Source organism: Leucoraja erinacea, chromosome 1 (genome assembly GCF_028641065.1).
Source record: "Leucoraja erinacea ecotype New England chromosome 1, Leri_hhj_1, whole genome shotgun sequence".
NCBI classification, from domain to species: Eukaryota; Metazoa; Chordata; class Chondrichthyes; order Rajiformes; family Rajidae; genus Leucoraja; species Leucoraja erinaceus.
In genome coordinates, this window is record NC_073377.1 from 133,352,742 (window position 1) to 133,377,276 (window position 24,535).

Below are 24,535 nucleotides of genomic sequence, written 5' to 3' on the forward strand. Positions count from 1 at the left end.
CCCCCAGCTTCATGTCATCCGCAAACTTGGAGATGTTGCATTCAATTCCGTCGTCCAAATTATTAAAATATATTGTAAATAGCTGGGGTCCCAGCACTGAGCCTTGCGGTACCCCACTAGTCACTACCTGCCATTGTGAAAAGGACCCGTTTACACCTACTCTTTGCTTCCTGTCTGCCAGCCAGTTCTCTATCCACATCAATACTGAACCCCCAATACCGCGTGCTTTAAGTTTGTATACTAACCTCTTATGTGGGACCACTTTCCAAATGTGCTGCTATCCCATCATTAATAACTGACCCTAGCAGTTTCCCCACTACCGATGTTAGACTAACTGGTCGGTAATTCCCTGTTTTCTCTCTCCCTCCCCTTTTAAAAAGTGAGGTTACATTAGCTACCCTCCAATCCTCAGGAACTAATCCATTATCTTTTGTTTTGGTACTATCCCTGATTTCCCTTGTTGTGCATGGATGCACTACCTTCCCTGATTTATTCTTTTGCCAAACTGGGATGAACAATTGTTGTAGTTCATCCATGCAGTCTTTAAATGCCTTCCATTGCACATCCACTGTCAACCCTTTAAGAATCAATTGCCAGTCTATCTTGGCCAATTCCTATCTCATACCCTCAATGTTACCTTTCTTTAAGTTCAGAACCCTTGGTTCTGAATTAATTATGTCACTCTCCATCCTAATGAAGAACTCAAGCATATTATGGTCACTCTTGCCCAAGGGGCCACACACCACAAGACCCTTCCTCATTTCTCAATACCCAGTCTAGAATAGCCTGCTCTCTCGTTGGTTCCTCTACATGTTGGTTTAGAAAACTATCCTGCATACATTCCAAGAAATCCTCTTTGTCAGCATCCCTGCCAATTTCATACACCCAATCTGTATGTAGATTGAAGTCACCCATTATAGCTGTTTTACCTTTAATGCACGCATTTCTAATTTCCTGTTTGATGCCATCCCCAACTCCACTAATACTGTTAGGTGGCCTATACACAACTCCCACTAGCATTTTCTGCCCCTTAGTGTTTCGCAGCTCTACCCATATCGATTCCACATCCTCCAAGCTAATGTACTTCCTTTCTATTACGTTAATCCCCTCTCTAACCAGCAACGCTGCCCCACCTCCTTTTCCTTTCTGTCTATCCCTCCTGAATATTGAATAGCCCTGGATCTTCAGCTCCCAGCCTTGGTCACCCTGGAGCCATGTCTCCGTGATCCCAACTATATCATAGTCATTAATAGCTATCTGCACATTCAAAAAGAACTCATCTACCTTATTACGAATGCTCCATGCATTGAGACACAAAGCCTTCAGGCTTGTTTTTACAACACTCTTACCCCTTATACAATTGTGTTAAAAAGTGGCCCTTTTTAATTTTTGCCCTGGATTTGTCTGCCTGCCACTTTTACTTTTCACCTTGCTACCTATTGCTTCTACCCTCATTTTACACCCCTCTGTCTCTCTGCTCACACATTTAAGAAACTCACCACCTCTTATTCTCTGTTTATTATCTTTTTTCTTCTTTCCCCCCTACATGTTGGGTCTGAGTGCTTCCCTTCTCTGCCTCCTGCCTCACACACTGTCTACTAGCTTTCTCTATTTGAGTCCCTCCCCCCAACCATTCTAGTTCAAAGTCTCCCCAGTAGCCTTTGCAAATCTCCCCGCCTGGATATTGGTCCCCCTCGGGTTCAAGTGCAACCCATCCTTTTTGTACATGTCACACCTTCCCCAAAAGAGGTTCCAGTGATCCAGAAACTTGAATCCCTGCCCTCTGCACCAGTCCTTCAGCCACGCATTTATCCTCGACCTCACTCCAATCCTACTCTCACTGTTGCGTGGCACAGGCAGTAATCCTGAGATTGTTACCTTTGCGGTCCTTCTCCTTAACTCTCCTCCTAATTCCCTAAATTCTCCTTTCAGGACCTCTTCTCTTTTTCTACCTATGTCATTGGTACCTATATGTACCACGACCTCGGGCTCCTCTCCCTCCCATTTCAGGATATCTTGGAAACGTTCAGACACATCCCAGACCCTGGCGCCAGGGAGGCAAACTACCATCCGGGTCTCCAGACTGCATCCATAGAATCGCCTATCTGATCCCCTAACTATAGAGTCCTCTATTACTACTGCCCTCCTCTTCTTTTTCTTACCCTTCTGAGCAACAGGGCCGGTCTCTGTACCGGAGCCCCTGCCGCTGTTGCTACCCCCAGGTATGCTGTTACCCCCAACAGTACTCAAACAGGAGTACTCATTGTGAAGGTGTACAGCCACCGGGGTACTCTCTAGTCCCTGCCACTGCCCCTTGCCCCTCCTAACTGTGACCTCCTGTGGTCTTGGTGTGACCACCTCTCTGTAACTCCTCTCTATGACCTCCTTGCTCTCGCTGCCCAGATGGATGTCATCGAGCTGCTGCTCCAGGTTCCTAATATGATCCCTTAGGAGCCCCATCTCGACGCACCTGGTGCTATCTGGAGGGCTATCTGGAGGGCTATCAGACTCCATGACCTCCCACATCTGACATCCAGAACAGTAAACTGCCCTGGGCCTCAATACAAAGTACAATACAATACAATACAATACAAAGTGCTGGAAGAAATCAGCAGGGATCTGACTCCCAATCAGCTGCTTCCTCTAGTCCGCTTCCACCAATCAGCGGCTTCCTCAAGCCCACTTGCGTTGAACTGTGACCTGCGAATGGAACTTTACAGATTTGGGTTCTCCTCCCACTGCAACCGCTCCTGGGCCTCTCTAAAGCAAAGCCCCGCGATCAGGTTTTATACTCACCGCCCAGACATTACTCCTCCCACCTCAACCGCTCCTGGGCCTCTGTAAAGCAAAGCCCCGCGATCGGGTTTTAAACGCACCGCCCGGACGTTACTCCTCCCACTGCAACCACTCCTGGGCCTCTCATTTAAATAGTTACAGCATGGCCATCCAAAGGGGGGATGTGTTGGGTAGGCCGCACCCCCCTTTTTTTCCCCAGAGTAAGAAAAAACTCCAGAGAAAATAAAAAATCGGAGCGCAATCAGCGTTTCCACTTTGTCGGAAATCGCCCGAGATCCTGGTTCCGGCCGCTGGATGATTTGGGAGAAGAGAAAAAAAATGCGACCTGTGCAGTTGGGGAAGTAACGCAAAATTATGCCGTCTCTCCGCGTGTGCGCAGTGGGCCCGGGCGGGATCAGACTGCCAATTGTACTCCGCACATTGAGCTTGATTTCTCGCGTCTACTCCAGGTAAGTAGTGCAATATAGCGTTGCAGGAGGAGGGGGGGGGGGGGGGGCTGTTTTTTATCCTTGGTTCAAACTACCCATGAGGGGGTCTGATCTGGCCCACGGGATAAGGGAGTGCCCATTTCTCCGAGGGAGGGGGAGGGGGGGAAGGGGGGGGGTGGTGTGCGATGTCTGCCCACCCATTCCTGCATCTCTATCCGCGGCATCGGAGCCTCGCCAACAGCCAGCCTGGCGTCCAGGAGACCATTATCCCTTTGCCATGCTGGAGTAGCTGAATCGGAACCCAGCGGCTGTAACACAATATTCTAAATGCGGTTTCACCAAAGTCCTATACAACTACAACATGACCTCCCAACTTCTATACTCAGTACTCTGACTGATGAAGTCCAAAGTGCCAAAATACTTTTTGACCACCTGTTGAACCTGCGACATGACCTTCAAGGAAGCATGCAACCATCAACCATTCCTCTGCCTAACTGGCTAATTGATCCAGATCCTGCTGCAATCTTTCACAACCATCTTCACTCTCTGCAAAACCACTACACGTTTCACAGAGTGCTGGAGTAACTCAGCGGATCAGGCTGGGTATAGAAGTTGGGAGGTCATGTTGCAGTTGCATAAGAAGTTGGTGAGGCCGCATTCAGAGTATTGTATTCAGTTCTGGGCACCATGTTATAGGAAAGATGTCATCAAACTGGAAAGGGTACTGTGATGTTTTACGAGGATGTTGCCAGGACTAGAGGGCCAGAGCTATAGGGAGAGGTTGAGTAGGCTGGGACTCTATTTCATGGAGCACAGGAGGATGAGGGATGATTTAATAGAGGTGTATAAAATCATGATTTGAATAGATATAACCATATAACCATATAACAATTACAGCACGGAAACAGGCCATCTCGGCCCTACAAGTCCGAGCCGAACAACGTTTTTCCCTTAGTCCCACCTGCCTGCACTCATACCATAACCCTCCATTCCCTTCTCATCCATATGCCTATCCAATTTATTTTTAAATGATACCAATGAACCTGCCGACACCACTTCCACTGGAAGCTCATTCCACACCGCTACCACTCTCTGAGTAAAGAAGTTCCCCCTCATGTTACCCCTAAACTTCTGTCCCTTAATTCTGAAGTCATGTCCTCTTGTTTGAATCTTCCCTATTCTCAAAGGGAAAAGCTTGTCCACATCAACTCTGTCTATCCCTCTCATCATTTTAAAGACCTCTATCCAGTCCCCCCTTAACCTTCTGCGCTCCAGAGAATAACTTATTCAACCTATCTTTGTAACTTAGTTGTTGAAACCCAGGCAACATTCTAGTAAATCCCCTCTGTACTCTCTCTATTTTGTTGACATCCTTCCTATAATTGGGCGACCAAAATTGTACACCATACTCCAGATTTGGCCTCACCAATGCCTTGTACAATTTTAACATTACATCCCAGCTTCTATACTCAGTATGGTTGAGTCTTTTGCCCAGAGTAGGTGAATCGAGGAGCAGAGTTTAAGGTAAAGGGCAAAAGATTTAATAGGAATCTGAGGGGTATGTTTATAGGAATGTATTTGCATGTTTTTCACACAAAGGGTGGTAGGTGTATGGAACAAGCTGCCAGAGGAGGTAGTTGAGGCAGGGACTATAGCAACATTTAAGAAACAGTTAGACGGGTACATGGATAGGACAGGTTCGGAGGGATATGGATCAAACGTGGGCAGGTGATACAAGTGCAGATGGGACATGCTGGGCCGAAGGGCCTGTTTCCACACCATATCACTCTATGACTCTATATATCTTTCTCTCTCAAACCCATTCTCCTGCCTTTTCCCCATTACCTCTGACACCCGTATCAATCAAGAATCTATCAATCTCCTCCTGAAAAATGCCCATTGACTTGACCTCCACAGCTGTCTGTGGCAATGATTTCCACAGTTCACCACCCTCTGACTTAAGAAATTCCTGCTCATCTCCTTCCTAAAGGAATGTCTTTTAATTCTGAGGCTGTGGCCACTGGTCCTAGATTCTCCCACTAGTGGAAACATCCTCTCTAAATCCACTCCATCCAGGTTTTTACCAGGCTGGGACAGACGGCAACAGCTGCACACCGTGTACCAAAGTTTGTGTCCTATCCTGCATCACCCAAGGCAGCAGAGACATTATAGGAGAGGGCAAGCACCGTAACAAAGTAGCTCACAATGGTTTGGGTAACTTTCAGGAATGTCTATGCATGTCACATCATGAATATTACTGAGGAAGGGTCTTGACCCAAAATATAATCTCTAGAGATGTTGCTTGACTCACTGAGGTACTCCAGCACTCTGTGACATGTCACCTATCCATATTCTCCGAGGATGCTGCCTGACCCACTGAGTTACTCCAGCACTTTGTGTCTATTTTCTCTTCACCCATCTGCCCAACCCCACTCTCCCCCCTCCTTTCCTATGTTCCTTTCCACCCATGCACCTCTCTCTGCCTTTACATTTCACTCCTCTTTCAAATCTGCTCTATTATCTACATGCATTTTTCTTCTTAACTTTTTAGTCATAGAATGATGCAGTGTGGAAACAGGCCCTTCAGCCTAACTTGCCCACACCGACCAACATGTCCCATCTAAACTAGTCCCACTCACACGCGTTTGGGCCATATCCATCTAAATCTGTCCTATCCATGTACATGTCCAAATGTCTCTTAAACATTAGGATAGTCCCAGCCTTAACTACCTCCTCTGGCAGCTCGTTCCATACACCAAGCACCCTTTGTGTGAAAAAGCTACCTCTCAGATTCCTGTTAATTTCTGAAATATTGGTCATAAATTTGGTGCAAAAATGCTCCAAAATAATGCTCAGAATGCATCAGAGAGCATCTAAAACCCCTTAAGCAGGCCCTAGACCTTGGCATCGAGGGACTTCATGCTTTGCGCTCGTGATGTGTGCAGTGCGCACTTTATTTCACGTTAAAATTTTTGTAATCCTGTCATGCCACCCCCCTTTTTGAAAAGCTTCGTACGGGCCTGGTTACAGCCAAAATAAAGACATTAGGCTAATCAAATCTATGAGCTATTGTGGGTGTCTTGTCTTATTCCCTCTACCTCGCCTCTTGGCCTGCAATGTTTTTCCTTCCAAACACACCGGCAGTTTCTTTTGGAATTTTATATTTGATCTGCCTCCACTTCTATCCCTGGTAACGTATTCCGGACCCTAAAACACCTGCCATGCAAAAAAAAAAATTCCCAATGTCAAATTTGGCTCCTTCCCCAAGGTTCTTCAATCAGAAACAAAGATCTGCAGATACACAAAAGTATACAAAGTGCTGGAGTAACTGAGTGGGTCAGACAACATCTCAGGAGTACATGGATAGGTAATGTTTTCAGTCGAGACCCTTCTTCAGACTATGACCCTTGGTTTACAATGCCTCTGCCAGTGGAAGAATTGACAACCAGGGAACATAGAATTAAGATTAGAAATGCAACAGTTTATCTCTACATATGGTACCTTGTCTTTAGTTTTCATGATTTTAAATACATCCATCAGAGGCTCATACAGTAATATCCACTTTACTAAGGAGTACAAGCTCATTAATGATGTTTCCGATCATTACAAATAATTAAAGTTCCTCTTCTCTAGAATAATTCTGGTTGATCTATTCTACAACCTCTGTACAATGTAGTGCCTAGAAATGAACACAATAATCCAGTTGTATCTAAGTCAATGTGTTATAAGAGTTCATTCAACATGAGGTCTTTACTAATGTATTCTATGTACTTCTGTATTTATAAGGATTCCAAATGCAATGTTAAACATTATCATTAAAACATCCCACTTGGTCGATGTTTCTTTCCCATCTAATAACCTGCTCCAGTCAACTCATTTCCCAGCACTACAGACCCCCGAATGTCAACGGGAATTAGAAGAACAAATGTGCCGAGAGATTGCAGACAGCTGCAGGTCAAATAAGGTTGTAGTAGGGGATTTTAACTTTCCCAATATAGACTGGGCAAATCATAGCATGAGGTTCAGATGGGGCCCAATTCTTCAAAAGTGTTCAGGAGAGTTTTCTTAAGCAGTATGTGGAGGCACCCACACATGAGAAGGCAACGCTGCATCTAGTATTGGGGAAATTGGGAAGGGCAAGTTAATGAAGTGTGTGTGAAGGAACCTTTTTGGACCAGTGACCACTGTTCGATTAGGTTTAAGATAGTTATGGACAGGGAAGGAGAGGTCCATGTGTTAAAATGCTCAACTGAGGTTGGGCCAACTTTGAGGGTATGAGTTGGCTGGAGCAGGTTATTTGAGGGGAAAGGAACATCAGCCAAGTGGGATGTTTTTAAAAGTGTACTGAAGAAAACTCAGGATGTGTATGTTCCCGAGTAAAGGGCAAAACAGGCAAACGTAAGGAAGCTGATGAGGGAAATTGAGACGTTAGTCAAAAACAAGAAAGATGCATAGGTCAAGCATAGGCAGCTGGGATCAAGTGTATCCCTGGAGGGGTTTTAGGAGCTAAGAAGTAAACTAAAAAAGGAAATCAGAAGGGCAAAAAGGCGCCAGGAGATAGATTAGATTAGATTAGATTAGATTCCTTTATTTGTCATTTAGACCTTTCGGTCTGAACAAAATTTCGTTGCCTGCAGTCACACATATAATAATAAATAACAAAACACATAATAAACGCAAATTAACACCCACCACAGTGAGTTCACCAGGCACCTCCTCACTGTGATGGAGGCAAAAGTCTTAACGTCTTTATGTCTCTTCCCTCCTTATTCTCCCTCTGCGCTGAGGCCATCCAGGCCTTCGATGTTGTTACCCCACCGGGCGATGGTAAGTCAGTCCCGCGGCTCAACCGAGCTCCGCAAACGGGCCGGTTCAAGCTCCGCGGCCAGGGGTGGTCGAAACTGCCGAAGGTGCCGTCCTCCAGTCCAGCGGACGCAGCTGTTGCCGCGGGAGCTCCGTAAAAACAGGTCGCCAACCTGTAACCTGCGAGCTCCCGACAATGTCGTCCACTGGCCCACGGCCGAGCCCCGGATTCAGGTCGCCGCCACCGGAACGCCGCCTCAGCTCCAAATCGGGTCGCTGCCACCGGAGCACCGCCTAAGCCCCAAGTCGTGCTGTCTCAGCCACCAGAACGCCGCCTCAGCCCCGAGTCGTGCCGCCTCAGCCACCGGAGCACTGCCTCAGCCCCGAGTCGGGTCGCTGCCACCGGAGAACCGCCTCAGCCCCGAGTCATGCCGCTGCCACCGGAACGCCGGAACGCCGGAACGCCGCCACAGCTACGAATTCGGCCAGCCTCGTGTTGGTGAGTCCTGGCTGGCTTTGCTTCCGAAGCCTTGAGGTCGGTCGCAGTTGGAGGCTGCCAGCTCCGCCATTAGGCCTTAGATAGCTCTGGCGGGTAGCATTAAGGACACTCCCAAAAGATTTTATAAATACATAAATACATAAGGGGAAAACGGTAACTTGTCATATCCCCCGTCTCCGTCTCCATCTGCGCTGAGGCCTAATGGCGGTGCTGGCGGCCTCGGGGCTGTGGCAGCATTCCGGTGGCGGACCAGGCTTGGAGCTGTGGCTGTGGCGGCGTTCTGGCGTTCCAGCGGCGGACCCGACTTGGAGCTGTGGCTGTGGTGGCGTTCTGGCATTCCGGTGGCGGACCCGATTTCAGAGGCTCGGCCGCAGGCCCAGTGGACAACATCATCGGGAGCTCGCAGGTCACAGGTTGGTTACCTGTTTTTCCGGAGTTCCCGCAACAACAGCTTTGTCCGCTGGACTGGAGGGTGGCTGTTTCGGCAGCTTCGACCATCCCAGGCCGCGGAGTTTGAACCGGCCCGTTCGTGGAGCACGGTTGAGCCGCGGGACTTACTTACCATCTCCCGGTGGGGTCACAACATCGGAGGCCTGGAAAATGCTGGGAACTATGCGCCAGTGAGCTTAATATTTGTAGTTGGTAAGTTACTGGAGAGTATTCTGAGGGACAGGATATGCAAGCATTTGGATGGGCAAGGGCTGATTAGGGATAGTCAGTATGGTTTTGTATGGGGGTCGTGTCTCACAAATCTGCTTGATTTTTTTGAAGACGTGACCAAAAAGGTTGATGAAGGCAGAGCTGTAGATGTTGTGTACATGGACATCAGTAAGGCGTTCAACAAGGTTCCGCATGGTAGGCTGCTCTGCAAGGTTAGATCGCATGGGATCCAAGGAGAGTTAGCTGAATGGATAGCAAAGAGGAATAGATCGGGTAGATGCACAGAGTCTTTTGTGCAGAGTAGGGCAATCGAGGACCCAAGGACATAGGGGTTCAAGGTGAAGGGGAAAAGATTTAACAGGAATCCGAGGGGTAACTTTATCACACAAAGGTTGGTGGGTGTATGGAACAACTTGCCAGAGGAGGTAGTTGAGGCTGGGACTTTCCCATCGTTTAAGAAACAGTTAGACAGGCACATGGATAGGACAGGTTTGGCGGTATATGGACCAAGCGCAGGCAAGTGGGACTAGTGTAGCTGGGACATTGTTGGCCGGTGTGGGCGAGTTGGGCCATAAGGCCTGTTTCCACACTGTATCACTCTACGACTAATAGAGTGAGTATAGTGTGGATTTGCAAGAATGACACCAGTGTATAAAGGGATGAATTGTGAGAATATGTTTGTATCCCCTGTGTTTAGAAGACTATAACTGGATTTAATCAAAGTTTTTCAATACTATGCTGTAGATACAAACAAAACATATCCCCTGGGGCCATCCTTAACAAGGTGTCATCTTACAATTAGAGCCGCATTTATTGGAATGAAACCATAAAACATTCTTGCGCACAAATCGAAATGAAAATACTTTATCCCAAAGATTTATGATTACTGGGAAATTGAAATTCTCAACCATGTAGGTTTGTGCTGGGCAGAGTATCAAGGGAATTAAGCGAAGGCAGGCATCAAGGTGCATTACTCGGCATTTCCCAAAGGAGAAGACCTGACTGGAATAAGCAGGAGAAAGTAGAACAGGACTCGCAGTTGAAAAAGGCAAGTGAAAGCATGAGGGGAGGTAGGATTCTTGTTTTTTTCAAGGTGTAGTTCCCTTGCTTAAACCCCTGTCTCACGGTGCGAGTTGACCCACGAGGTATCCGAGTTTAAAACAAATTTAACTCATGGTAACTACGTACAATTAACGTAGCGAGAACGTCGGAACTCGTGGATGCAACTTAGCGACTCGTGGCGCTAACGGCAGGCACCCGTGAAACTTGTTAACTTGGAAAAATTCAAACATGTTTAAAGTTTTCCATGAGCAAAATGTACTGCTGAAGTTAAAAATTGAAACATTTAAACTCGTTTTAAGAACGTAGTGGCCTGTGCGTTTACGTTAGTGTCTCGTGAGTCTACCGTGGGAACTCATTAATTCAGCGGGCAGGCAGCATCTCTGGAGAGAAGGAATGGGTGACGGGATGACATTTCCAAATTTCTGCTGCGTCTTTGTGTAACTACAGCACTGTGTGTTACACTTTTTGTCAACCAGCATCTGCCCTTTCTTGTGTATTATATTATTTGTATCCGTGGCAGTTGATTGTCGCTCTCTTCAGTTTCCCAGGGGGTCGGGACGGGACTGGAGTTGGGAGGGAAACGGGGTGGAGGAGGAGAGAGGGTGGAGAGTGGAGGGAGTGGAGGGGGAGACAGATGGGGGTGTCTTCATTCACTGGCGGCGGGTGCCTGTCACTGAAACAGGCAGGTGAGATTTCACATCCACCTTGTGTGTGTGTCTCTCTCTCTCCCTCCCTCCCTCTTACACAGGCTGAGAGACACAGGCTAAGAGTGTACTTCTCTTTCTCCCCCTCTCCCACACACAGTAAGACCGAGGTACTGTGCTCAGTCCATCTGTGTCTCCCACATACACAGTAAAACTCTGCTTTGTGTGTATATACGTCTTCCCCCATTTCTCTCTCTTTCTCCCCCCCCCCCACCTCTCTCTTTCTCCCCCCACACACAATAAGACCGATGTATTCTGCTTAGTCTCTTTTCCTTCTCAAACACACAGATAGACCGAGGTCCTGTGCGCTCTTTCTCTTGCCCACAGTCACGCCGAAGTACACCACACTGCCTATGTGCCTCTCTCTCTTTCTCTCTCTGTGTCTCTCTCCCCCTCTCTCCTTCCTGCACAGTCAGAGGTCCACACTGTCTCTGTGTCTCTCTCTCCCCTACACACACACACACAGACTGAGGTACACACAGCCCGTTGTATGTGTGTGTCTGCCTCTGTCTCTCTCTCTCCCACACACACAGTTTAAGGTACTCCACGCTGCCTGTGTGTGTGTGTGTGTGTCTCTCTCTCTCTCTCTGTCCCACCCCCCACACCCACACACAGACAGTCAGTCAGTCAGAGGAACTCCACACTGTGTGTGTGTGTGTGTGTGTGTGTGTGTGTGTGTGTGTGTGTGTGTGTGTGTGTGTGTGTGTGTGTGTGTGTGTGTGTGTGTGTGCGCATGCCTCTGTCTCTCCCTATCACAGTCAGAGTGAGGTACTCCCCGCTCAGTCTCTCCGCGGCCACTCCACAGGCAGGGTGCATCTGCCACCCTCAGGCTGCCCAGGCAGTCATACACGACTCCGGTGGTGGGCTCCATGCACAGCTCCTCCCGGCCAGCTGGGAGCGGCGACGGAGGGAAGGGGGAAGTTGGCCACCAGCGGAGCAATCTCGGCTCTCCACATCCAACAAGTTGTCGGAGCAAGGCGTGGTGGCCATGCAGTCCTAGTCTCGCTGGATCCTCGTAATCCTCTGCCTCTGTCAAATGGGTGAGTTTAACCTAACCCCCCCCCCCCCCCCCCCCCCACCCCCCAACCTCCCTCCACCTCAACTCATGCCTGGGCACCAAAGCAGCTCAGGAGGCGAACCTCGAGCTCAGTCTCCCAACAATCTGATGTGCACATCCGTCCACATTCAAAGATTTCATCTCCCGTCTCCCTGCAGTGTGTAGACATGGCAGTAAATTCAATTAAAATATATCAAACCTGTGTGTTTCAAACAAATCATAAGTATAACTGCTCTGGCACTGGACAGTGTGCATTTTCCATTTGTAGGTCACATCAAGGTTGAACAAGTTAGGGCTTTATTCTTTGGAGCGCAGAAGGTTAAGGGGGGACTTGATAGAGGTTTTTAAAATGATGAGAGGGATAGACAGAGTTGACGTGGAAAAGCTTTTCCCACTGAGAGTAGGGAAGATTCAAACAAGGGGACATGACATGAGAATTAAGGGACTGAAGTATAGGGGTAACATGAGGGGGAACTTCTTTACTCAGAGAGTGGTAGCTGTGTGGAATGAGCTTCCAGTGAAGGTGGTGGAGGCAGGTTCGTTTTTATCATTTAAAAATAAATTGGATAGTTATATGGATGGGAAGGGAATGGAGGGTTATGGTCTGAGCGCAGGTATATGGGACTAGGGGAGATTATGCGTTCGGCACGGACTAGAAGGGTCGAGATGGCCTGTTTCCGTGCTGTAATTGTTATATGGTTATTATATGGTTATATCAATAGATGCGGCCGCGCTGAATTCTATCTTTAAATCAAAGCCGCAGGATGGAAATGTCTTTTTTAACACTGTTGCTTGTTAAAACAGACATTCATTCAGGGTTGGCTCAAGAGTAACTCGGGAGACGAACTTGGAACATCGCAGAAATGACAAGTAAACGGCAAACTTGTCAGACCCGTGGGAACTCGGTTAAACTCTTGATCATACACTTGGAATTTCATACACAACCACGAGTCTTTCACTAGGGGTACTTCGTGGGTCAGCTTGCACCATGAGACAGGGCTATTAACCTCATGAAAGACACAACGTATGGGATATATACCCCTGGACCATTCAAGAATCAAAAGGTTTTATTGTCATACTAGACCAAGGGACAACGTGCGGTTGGGGGGGGGGGGGGGGGAGGGGGAAACCTTTGGCATCGCACACGCACACACACTAACCACCCTCCACACATACACACTAACCCCCCCCCCGATATTATATTAATATTATTCATTCGCTCCTTTTACCCCATCCCCCACCCTATCCACTCACGCATAAGCCCCAACTGCGCAAGCGCAGCTAGGGAGGGGGGTAGAGAGCGAGAGGAAGGGGGTAGAGATTGAGGGGTGGTGGGAGGCGGCGTCACAGGGTTGGGCTGTTTCCCGAACGCAATACTCCACCACTCACCCATAGGTCACAATATTCATCACTCCCTACAGAGGGAGGGGGGCAGAGAGGAAGGGGGGGAAGAGAGGGGGTGCTCCCCTCTTCTCCCCCCCTCTCCTCTCCCCTCTCCTCCACACTCCTCTCTCCCCCTCTCCATCCCCCCCTCTCCTCCCCTACTCTCCATCCCCCCTCCACCCCTCCCTCTTCACCCCCTCTCCCCCCTCCCTCCCCCCCCCCCCCTCTCTTCACCCCCCCCTCTCTTTCTCTGCCATGGGGGGGAGGGGGCAGAGAGGGAGGGGAGGGGTAGAGGCAGCACCTACCCAGGTCGTAGAGCACAAGCCTCCCATCAGGCGCTGGGCCTGAGCTAGGCTGCGGCCAGCGTGGACCAGAGCAATGCCCGGAGCGATTTGAGGATGGTGAAAAGCAGCGGAGGGCCACCCTATCGTGGCTTCCGCGAGGGTAAGCACACCCGCCAGCGTGACAGACGATCGGGCAGGTGAGACGGAGAGGAGGTTGTCCCGTGACAGACGCTACGGACACTTTTCAACTGCGCTTGACGGCGCTCGCGCTGCGATAACAACTACCGCCGCTACGTTGTAGAACTTGAAGGAGCCCAGTGGAGCACGCAGCACGACTTGAGCACATGTTCAATGGCTTCAATCCAGAGCATGGGGTAAGGGAGAGCGGCTGCGCCACGTAACTCGTAGCTTGTGGCTGTCCGTTGAAAACTCTGCAGCTTGCTGCGAGGAGCAAAGGCATTGTGACGTTATCCAGCTCACTTCAGTGCATTAGATTTTAAAAAGATGTCAGATTGGTGAACAATTTTTGTAAAAAACTCGGGAAATAATGAATTAAATTTACAGATGAGGGGATTTTTGAAATCATGAGGTAAATCTCTACCGGAATAAGTAAAAATGTCAATGTTACTGCGTCGGGTCTTCGAGGAGATGTAAATCAAAGAAAAAGTTCAAGCAAGCATCCCCACATGTAAACATCCAAGACCAGAGTTTTATATTATACTAGACCAAGTGCAGACCCGTTGGGTCTGTTCCTCCATCGCGCGGTTGTGGGGGGTGGCATGCGGCGTCACACACACTAACCACCCCCACACACACACTAACTACCGTCCCGCACGCATGCTACCTACCCCCGTTGATATATTAATATTATTAATTTGCTCCTTTTACCCCCAAACCACCCTTTCCACTGACACATAGTTCCCCACTCGCAGGTGTGTCTAGAGAGGGAGGGGGGTAGAGAGTGAGGTTAGAGAGAGAATGGGGAGAGACACAGAGAGAGGGGCAGAGACAGAAGGGCAAGAGGGAGAGGGAGAGGGGGAGGGGGATGGGGGGGAGGAGGAGAGGGAGGGTGAGTGAGGGTGGGGGAGGAGGGGATAGAGAGATGGGAGGAGAAAGAGAGGGGTAGAGAGAGAGGAAGAAAGAGGGGCTGAGAGGGTAGGGGAGGGGTGGAGGGGTGAAGGGGGGGTTTAGGGGGTGGTGGAGAGGGGGGGAGAGGGAGAGGGAGGGGAAAAAAAAAAGAGGGGGGGGAGAGAGGGGGAGAGGGGGGGGAGGAGAGAGGGGAGGGGAGAGGGAGGGAAGAGGGGGGTGGGGAGAAGGGGAGAGAGAGAGAGGGGGGGAGAGAGAGAGGAGGAGAGAGAGAGAGAGGGGGGAGAGAGAGAGAGAGAGGGAGAGAGAGAGAGAGGGGGAGAGAGAGAGAGGGGGGGGGAGGAGAGAGAGAGGGGGAGGAAGAGGGGGAGGGCCGGATTTATGTATAAGCTAGACAAGCTTAAGGTTAGGGCCTCGAGATCTAGGGGGGCCTACTCACCCCCTACCTCACCTGACCCATCAAACCTCGCCGCCCCACAGACCATGCGCCCACTGGGACCTCCTACTCTTTGCCCGCTGACCCTAACCACTCCACCGCCCTCCAGCAGCCTGCAGCCATCACCTTGCCTGCAGCCATCACCTTACCTGCAGCACCGGGCCTGGAGATTCCAGGCTGCAGACTCCCGCTCCGGGTTTAACTGCGCTGGGTCCTAGTGCTAGTCCCACCAACCCTGGTAACGTCAGTGGCTGTTCCACTGGGTCATCCCCATTCCCCTCAAACCATGTGACCCCAGCTCTTCCCCACCCACACTACAGTCCTCATACCCCCTACCTCTGACCACCCACCACCCCCCCACCAGATGTCGCCTCGGCCTCAGTCCACTCACCTGCCTTCCTCCGGCCCCAACCCCCATCCCTGCCGTGTGTTCACCATCCCCCCTGACCTCCCCCTCTCAGATACCAAATGCTCTGTCCTCAGCAGAGGCCTCACCTTTGTCCCCCTCCGCCCCCACCACAATGAGTTCCGCGCCCGCCGCGATTCGGAGCTCTTCATCCATCGCCTCTGCCTCACACCATTCTTCCATGGGAAGGAGTCCTCGCCCCCATTGATGATCCCTTTTCCCGTCTCCAACAGAACCCCTCCTCTTGGACCCCCCTCATGGCCATTCGTACAATGAAATTTGGGGGTCACCATCCGATGTCGGAATATGGAGAACATTCTCAGCAGCTTGGACTTCTGAATCGGCCACTTCCTACCGGAGACTACGGCTCCCGAAGTCCACAGGCTGAGCTTGGCGGAGATTCACGCTGGCGGCCCTCAGCAAAGGGATCCCAGGGCTCCGCGATGTTGAAATCAGTGCGGCCCGAGGCTGGGAGCTCTGCAAACCACAGCTCCATGATGTTGAAGCAGCAGGCCCAACACTCCAGAGCTTCAAACGGCAATCTAGGTAAGGCATCGCCCGCTCCACGGTGAATCCAATATGTATTTTAAAACAATCTAAAAGAGTCACACTTTCACTGTCGGGTAGTCATGGTCCTCTAGTCGTGGGGGATTGAGAGGGAGAAGAAGCCTCACAAGTGAAATAGCTTCGGGCCTCTCTTCATCTAAATCCGGCCCTGGAGAGGGGGGAGAGAGAGAGGGAGAGAGGGAGAGGGAGGGAGAGAGAGAGAGAGAGATAGAGGAATTGGGCGGGGCGGCAGGTCACAGGGGCCCGAGCGAGCCTGGAGCAATCCGAGGACCAAAGATTCTATAGGCTCTTTGCTGAGGACTGCCAAAAGCTTCCCCCAGCGTTACAGAGGATCGGGCCGCGGACATGGACACGGCCCTGTGACGGGTAGAGAGGAGAGGGGAGAGAAGGAGGGAGGAAGTGAGAGGGGGGGGGGGGGGGGTGAGCCAGGCGAGTGAGTGGGCTGTGAAAAGCAGAGGGAGACAGAACCGGCTTGAATCTCTGGAAACCGGCAGCTGAGTGAGTGAGCGGGCGGGCGGGGGGGGGGGGGAGGGGGGAGGGGTGGCTTCTGGGGCTGCGCCGACAGTGAGGAGAAGCTTCTTCAGCGCGTCAGCGATCTGCAGAACAAATATGCTATAGTGGAGCTGAGCTGTAGGGTCTTTGCTGCAGAACTTTCTCGATCTTTCTGCGCCTTTTGAAGAAAGGTGGGTGGGCTAACGTAACTCGTGGAAAACTGCACCTGCGCATTGACAGCAACTGCATTAATCCAAAGCGACTGGTGGGGAATGGGGGGGGGGCACGAGGAAAGGCCTAGTGAGGTCAGCAGCTGAGCAACCTTAATATTTTTTTAAATGTCAGTTTGGTTATAAATGTTAGTAAATATCTTGGGAAATAATTGACCAAATTTATCGAGGATTGGATTTTTGAAATCATAAGGAAAAGTTCTACCAGATGTAAAAATTTCACTGTTATTGTATCGTCAGCAGCTGGGCAGCGGTCAGATTTAAAAAAAAGGTCAGAATGGTCAGCAATTTTAATTGAAAAGCCGGGAAAATAATATTCCAAATGTACAGAGGAGTGGATTTCTAAAATCACAAGGAAAATCTCTACTGAAATATGTAAAAATCTCCCCGTTTCGGTGTCTGGTTTTCGAGTAGATACCTTTCGCAGGCAAAATCACACACACACCCACACCCACACACACACACACACACACACCCACACACACACACACACACACACACACACACACACACACACACACACACACACACACACACACACACACACACACACACACACACACACACACACACACACACACACACACACAGACACACACACACATACACACTCTGTCAACATAACACTCTGTAAATTTAGATGTTAGCAACATCTCACAGCTTTACATCCATCAAGTCAAGTTGACTTAAGGTTAAGGTCTAAGGTTCCCCATTTAAACAAAAGCAATTATATTCCATTTTTGCTTTGTGGAAAGAGAAAGAGGGTGATCTACAATAATTATAGGCAGCATGGAGTAAATGAGGTGCTTGAGGAGTATAAAAAATGTAAAAAGAATCTTAAGAAAGAAATTAGAAAAGCTAAAAGAAGATATGAGGTTGCTTTGGCAAGTAAGGTAAAAGTAAATCCGAAGGGTTTCTACCGCTATATTAATAGCAAAATGATAACAAGGGATAAAATTGGTCCATTAGAGAGTCAGAGTGGACAACTATCTGCAGAGCCAAAAGAGATGGGGGAGATATTGAACAGTTTCTTTTCTTCGGTATTCACCAAGGAGAAGGATATTGAATTATGTGAGGTAAGGGAAACAAGTACAGTAGCTATGGAAACTATGAGGATCAAAGAAGAGGAAGTACTGACACTTTTGAGAAATATAAAAGTGGATAAGTCTCCAGGTCCGGACAGGATATTCCCTAGGACATTGAGGGAAGTTAGTGTAGAAATAGCAGGGGCTATGGCAGAAATATTTCAAAATTAGAAACGGGAATAGTGCCGGAGGATTGGCGTACTGCGCATGTTGTTCCATTGTTTAAAAAGGGGTCTAAGAGTAAACCTAGCAATTATAGACCTGTTAGTTTGACATCAGTGGTGGGAAAATTAATGGAAAGAATACTTAGAGATAATATATATAAGCATCTGGATAAACAGGGTCTGATTAGGAACAGTCAACATGGATTTGTGCCTGGAAGGTCATGTTTAACTAATCTTCTTGAATTTTTTGAAGATGGTACTCGGGAAATTGATGAGGGTAACGCAGTGGATGTTGTGTTTATGGACTTCAGTAAGGCCTTTGACAAGGTTCCTCATGGAAGGTTGGTTAAGAAGGTTCAATGGTTGGGTATTAATGGTGGAGTAGTAAGATGGATTCAACAGTGGCTGAATGGGAGATGCCAGAGAGTAATGGTGGATGGTTGTTTGTCAGGTTGGAGGCCAGTGACGAGTGGGGTGCCACAGGGATCTGGGTTGGGTCCACTGTTGTTTGTCATGTACATCAATGATCTGGATGATGGTGTGGTAAATTGGATTAGTAAGTATGCAGATGATACTAAGATAGGTGGGGTTGCGGGTAATGAAGTAGAGTTTCAAAGTCTACAGAGAGATTTATGCCAGTTGGAAGAGTGGGCTGAAAGATGGCAGATGGAGTTTAATGCTGATAAGTGTGAGGTGCTACATCTTGGCAGGACAAATCAAAATAGGACGTACATGGTAAATGGTAGGGAATTGAAGAATGGAGGTGAACAGAGGGATCTGGGAATAACTGTGCACAGTTCCCTGAAAGTGGAATCTCATGTAGATAGGGTGGTAAAGAAAGCTTTTGGTGTGCTGGCCTTTATAAATCAGAGTATTGAGTATAGAAGTTGGGATGTAATGTTAAAATTGTACAAGGCATTGGTGAGGCCAATTCTTGAGTATGGTGTACAATTTTGGTCGCCTAATTATAGGAAGGATGTCAACAAAATAGAGAGAGTACAGAGGAGATTTACTAGCATGTTGCCTGGGTTTCAGCAACTAAGTTACAGAGAAAGGTTGAACAAGTTAGGGCTTTATTCTTTGGAGCGCAGAAGGTTAAGGGGGGACTTGATAGAGGTTTTTAAAATGATGAGAGGGATAGACAGAGTTGACGTGGAAAAGCTTTTCCCACTGAGAGTAGGGAAGATTCAAACAAGGGGACATGACATGAGAATTAAGGGACTGAAGTTTAGGGGTAACATGAGGGGGGACTTCTTTACTCAGAGAGTGGTAGCTGTGTGGAATGAGCTTCCAGTGAAGGTGGTGGAGGCAGGTTCATTTTTATCATTTAAAAATAAATTGGATAGTTATATGGATGGGAAGGGAATGGAGGGTTATGGTCTGAGCGCAGGTATATGGGACTTGGGGAGATTATGTGTTCGGCACGGACTAGAAGGGTCGAGATGGCCTGTTTCCGTGCTGTAATTGTTATATGGTTATAAAGTGGCCAGAATGTCTTCATGGTTTTGCTGTAATTGAAGGCTGCCATTGACTGCATGAAGGCCACTTTACAGTCATCTTGTAACTTTTCACATGCAGGGAATATAGAGATGCATGGTGGAGTTTAGACAACTATTAAAACATGTTTTCATTCTCTCCACATTTTGCATGTGCTCATTCATTATAAACATGCATTTTACAATTATGTTATTAGCATTTTTGGAAAGAGTCATGTATACACCAATCAAGATTCAACAAATTCACAGGTTTTCTCTGTTGCTTTGATCTTCTCAATAACATTGAATAATCCGTTGTTTCCATTTGGAAGGCACAGTAGTGCATGTAATGGAGCCACCTGCTAGAGCTAGAGACCAGGGTTCAATCCTGACCTCTGGTGATGTCTGTGTGGAGTTTGCATGTTCTCCTTGTGACCACATGAGTTTCCTCTCGGTACTCCAGTTTCCTCCCATCTCCAAAAGACATGCAGGCTTGTAAGTTAATTGGCCATTGCCTCTAGTGCGTAGATGAATGTGAAATATATTCTTGTTAGATTTTGCAATAGTACTGATACTACTGCAAAAGTTACGGATTAAATAAAAAGTCAAATTATGTGAAGAACAATAAGTGCCTCAAATCTTATAGAGTCTTGGAATCTTTCTTAATCCACCACAATGTAACAGGTATATTCATGCATTTACATTTGCGTGTGGTGCTTTTGGAAAGGAACTGGTATCTGTTGTGAAATGAGTAATACTGAAGTAAAACAATTCTGTGCCATTGCATTGACAAAGAATAAAAAAAACAGTTGGCCAACCACCTCCTAGACCCTACCCTACCTTTCAATATGTTTATAGCTGATCTATGCTCACCTCAACTCCACTTCTGTGCCATTTTTACATACCCCGTTATTTCGCGATATATCAAATATTTATCCAGCTCAATGTTAACACTTCTAATAATCGAGCTTCTACAACCCTCGAGGGCAGAGAATTGCTGAGATTCACCACCCTCAGAGAGAAGAAATCGCCATGTACTTAGTTTTAAATGCCCCTTATCTTTTAGTTATGCAGTAATTCCTTGTTTGAAATGCTGCAATGAGTGAAAATCTCCCCAAATCTTCCTTGCAGATCCTTGAGAATTTTATACATTTGAATAAGGATAGGACTGTGCGTGTGTGTGTGTGTGTGTGCGTGTGTGTGTGTGTGTGTGTGTGTGTGTGTGTGTGTGTGTGTGTGTGTGTGCGTGCGTGTGTTCCAAGGAATATCAGCCCAAACTATTCAGTCTCTCTTGGTAGGACAACGTTCTCATCCCAGTAATTATCCTAGCGAATTTTGTTTGTACTGCCTCCAATATTACCAAATATTTTTGTTAAGAAAGGGGACCGAAACCATATGGAATTCCAGTTGAAGTCTCACCAAAGCCCTGTACAATTACAAAAAGAAACCTCCCTATTTTAAAATCCAACCACTTTGCAATTCTGCTTGCTTTCTTAATATTTGTTACCCAGCTGCTAGCTTTAGTTTTGTGAAGAATGAGAGATACAATGCTCAAAGTTGAGAAAGAATAATCGGAGATATTATTGGAGCAAAAATGTTCAACTCCTATTGGTAGATCTTTCACTTAGGTCACAGGTTATATATTGTGAGTGACTTTTGGTCCTTCATTCATAATACTGCCAATGAGTGTTTTGCAAATAGAAAAAAAAAGACCTTATTTTTCGTGATATGAACGCAAGATCAAATATAAAAGTTCAAGCAAAATGCAATTTTAGTGTATTACTTAGTATATTAGCTCAATTCCCATGTAACCTTTGGTCAACACAAAACCTATTAACATCAGCGTTGATTGTTTCAGTTTCCCAGTATCTATAAATCTTTGGAAAAATGAACTTGAAAAAAATCCAATTTTGAACTTGAATAAATGAACTTGAAAAAATCTATTTTCATTTCCATTTGTGTGCAAAGGTGTTTCGCGATTTCATTCCAAATAAACCTAACTCTGATTTTGAAGTTACATCATGTCATTAAAGATGGTCACAGGGGAAATATTTTGTATGTGTCTACAGCAAAAGATTTGAAAACCATGATTAGATTGTTTAAATCCAGATATCATTCTGGAAAATGCACGATGTGCTCATTCTGAAGTCAATGTAGCTTTCCTGAGAACCAAATACATTACAGAACAGAACAACATGAACGCCCAGTCAAAGAAGACTGCAAAATTTGATGAACACTGTCCAGTCCCCACCATCGAAGGGATTTACAGCCGTCGCTGCCTCAAAAAGGCAGCCAGCATCATCAGCGACCCACGCCACCCTCGCCACACACTTATTTCACTCATGCCATTGGGAAGAAGACTTTGGAGCCTTAAAACTGTAATGTGCAGGTTCAGGAACATCTCCTTCCCTACAGCCACCAGGCAATTAAACACTACAACCTCAAAATTAGCTCTGAACTACATAGACTTGAGAACAGACACAAAATGCTGGAGTAACTCGGCGGAGCAGGCAACATCTCTGGAGAGAAGGGATGGGTGACGTTACAGGCCTTCTTCAGACCCTTCTTAGACTGGAGGACACTGGGTTTCTCTTCTTGCACTAATATTGTTTGTTTGTTTTTATGTGTATGTATGTGTATATATTAACTTTTTTTCTAATTTATTATATTGTTTATAGAGTACTACGTTTACTTATTCTGCTGTGCTGCTGCAAGTAAGAATTTCATTATTCTATCTGGGAAATATGACAATAAAACACTTGATTCTTGAGTAATAAAGAAATAAAAAGGAACTGGTCAGGCAGCATCTCTGGAAAAAATGAATAGGTGACATTTTAGTACCTTTCTTCAGACATTACATTACTTCACATTACATTGTACATACATTGCAGAACAGCATGTGTTGCAATGTTAGAGTGCCTCAGCATTCATAGTACTGGTGTTATGCCAGAAAAAGCAGCCTACCAGAGGACTTGGAGAAATTCAGAGTCCAGCAGAGGAAGACAAAGGGCTTAAGGAAAGGGAACATAGATTATGAAAGAAAACTGGCAGGGAACATAAAAACTGACTGCAAACGTTTTTATAGATATGTGAAGAGAAAAAGATTAGTTAAAACAAATGTAGGTCCCTTGCAATCAGAAACAGGTGAATTGATCATAGGGAACAAGGACATGGCAGACCAATTGAATAACTACTTCAAAGTATTCAAAGTTTTTATTAGTCACATTCACATACACCAACGTATAATGAAGTGAAATGCTTTTTGCCATTTTGCAGTACACAAAAGAATACAGACATAACACCAATGAGAGTCTTAAACACAAAAAACATCCCCCCACAATGGCTCCCACCATGAGGGAAGGCGCAAAGTCCAGTCCCCAACCCCAGTTCACCCATAGTCGGGCCTATTGAGGCCTCCACAGTTGCCTCTATGGAGGCCCGATGTTCCTGGCCGTTCTCGCCAGGTGGTGGTGCTCCGGCGTCGGGAGAGTCCTCACAGTGCCATGGGAACCCTGGAACGGCCGCCTTGGTACTGGAGGCCGCGGCTTCCGAAGCCGACAAGCTCCACAACTGGCGATCTCGTCGCAAGATCCCAGGCTCCCGGTGTAAAGTTCAGCGCCGCCGCCTGCAACTGGTCGCTCTACAGTCCCGCAGCTCCGCGATGTTGTTCCCGGTGGTCTCAGCTCACCGGAGCTCCAGCGCGGCGACCCAGGCAAGGCATCGCCCGCTCCACGATAGCGCTCCAGCGCTGTGCCACAGCCGAAGCTGAGGTTCTAGCGGTCCGCGACAGGAAACGCCACTCCAGGCTCGCTGGTAGGCCGCGAGGACGGGTTGAAGCTGCAGCCCGGAGAAAAACTGCCTCTCCGACCAGGTAGAGACCCTGAAAGGAGTTTCCCCCTTTCTCCCTACTCCTACCCCCCACACAAAAAAGTCTAGACCTCCAAACAAAACACTTTAACTAACTAAAAATAAAAATAAAATGGTGAAAAGACAGACTGGCAGGGCAGCCGCGCACAGGACAGCGCCCCCTTTGGCTTTGGTTCTGTCTTCACTAAGGAAGGCTTAAATAATCTGCCGGAAATAGCAGGGGACCAGGGGTCAAATGAAATGGAGAACTGAGTGAAATCAAGAGCCGGTAGGAGTAAATTGAATGGGATAGACCGCATACCAGAGTACTTAAGGAAGTAGCCCCAGAAATAGTGGATGCATTAGTGATCATTTTTCAAACTTTTTCTGGAGAGTAGTTCCTGATGATTGAAGGGGAGGTAATGTTAACCCCACTTTTTAAAAAGGAGGAGGGAGAGAGAGAAACGGGGGTAGTACAGAAGCTGTCGAACATCGGTAGTGGGGAAACTTTTATTCACAATGGCAGGTAGTGACTAGTGGGGTACCGCAAGGCTCAGTGCTGGGACCCCAGCTATTTACAATATATTGTAGTGCGTGGGTCTCAATATGAGGCAAGTAGTCCGAAGTTTGAGAAGCACTTTACTTTATTTCCTCCCGGTTCAGGGGAAGACGAAACCAGGAAAAGATGGCACCCAGACCCTGCCTTTTATACCATCCGGCTAAGGACCGCCTCCGGACTGCACCACTCCTGTGCCGAGGGGTTCGGCAGTATAATGGGACGACCCTTAGGAGCCGCCACAATATATTAATAATTTGGACAAGGGAATTGAATGCAACATCTCCAAGTTTGCAGATGACATGAAGTTGGGGGGCAGTGTTAGCTGTGAGAAGGATGCTAGGAGTCTGCAAGGTGACTTGGATTGGCTGGGTGAGTGGGAAAATGCATGGCAGATGCAGTATAATGTGGATAAATGTGAGGTAATCCTCTTTGGTGGCAAAAACAGGAAAGTAGAGACCTGGGTGTCATGGCACGCCAGTCATTGAAAGTAGGCATGCAGGTGCAGCAGGCAGC

At 47.6% G+C, this 24,535-nt stretch overlaps 1 protein-coding gene across 1 annotated transcript in view; it reads left to right on the top strand.

Annotated features, from left to right (window-relative positions):
* The first annotated feature begins 2,819 nt into the window (after positions 1-2,819).
* LOC129701970 (uncharacterized) overlaps positions 2,820-24,535 on the top strand; it is a 30,151-nt gene continuing 8,435 nt past the window's right edge. Inside the window, exons 1-2 of the mRNA XM_055643430.1 lie at positions 2,820-3,245; positions 15,838-16,150. Coding sequence (XP_055499405.1) covers positions 2,958-3,245; positions 15,838-16,150 — 601 coding nt within the window. The 5' untranslated portion in view covers positions 2,820-2,957. The remainder of the gene's footprint in view (positions 3,246-15,837; positions 16,151-24,535) is intronic.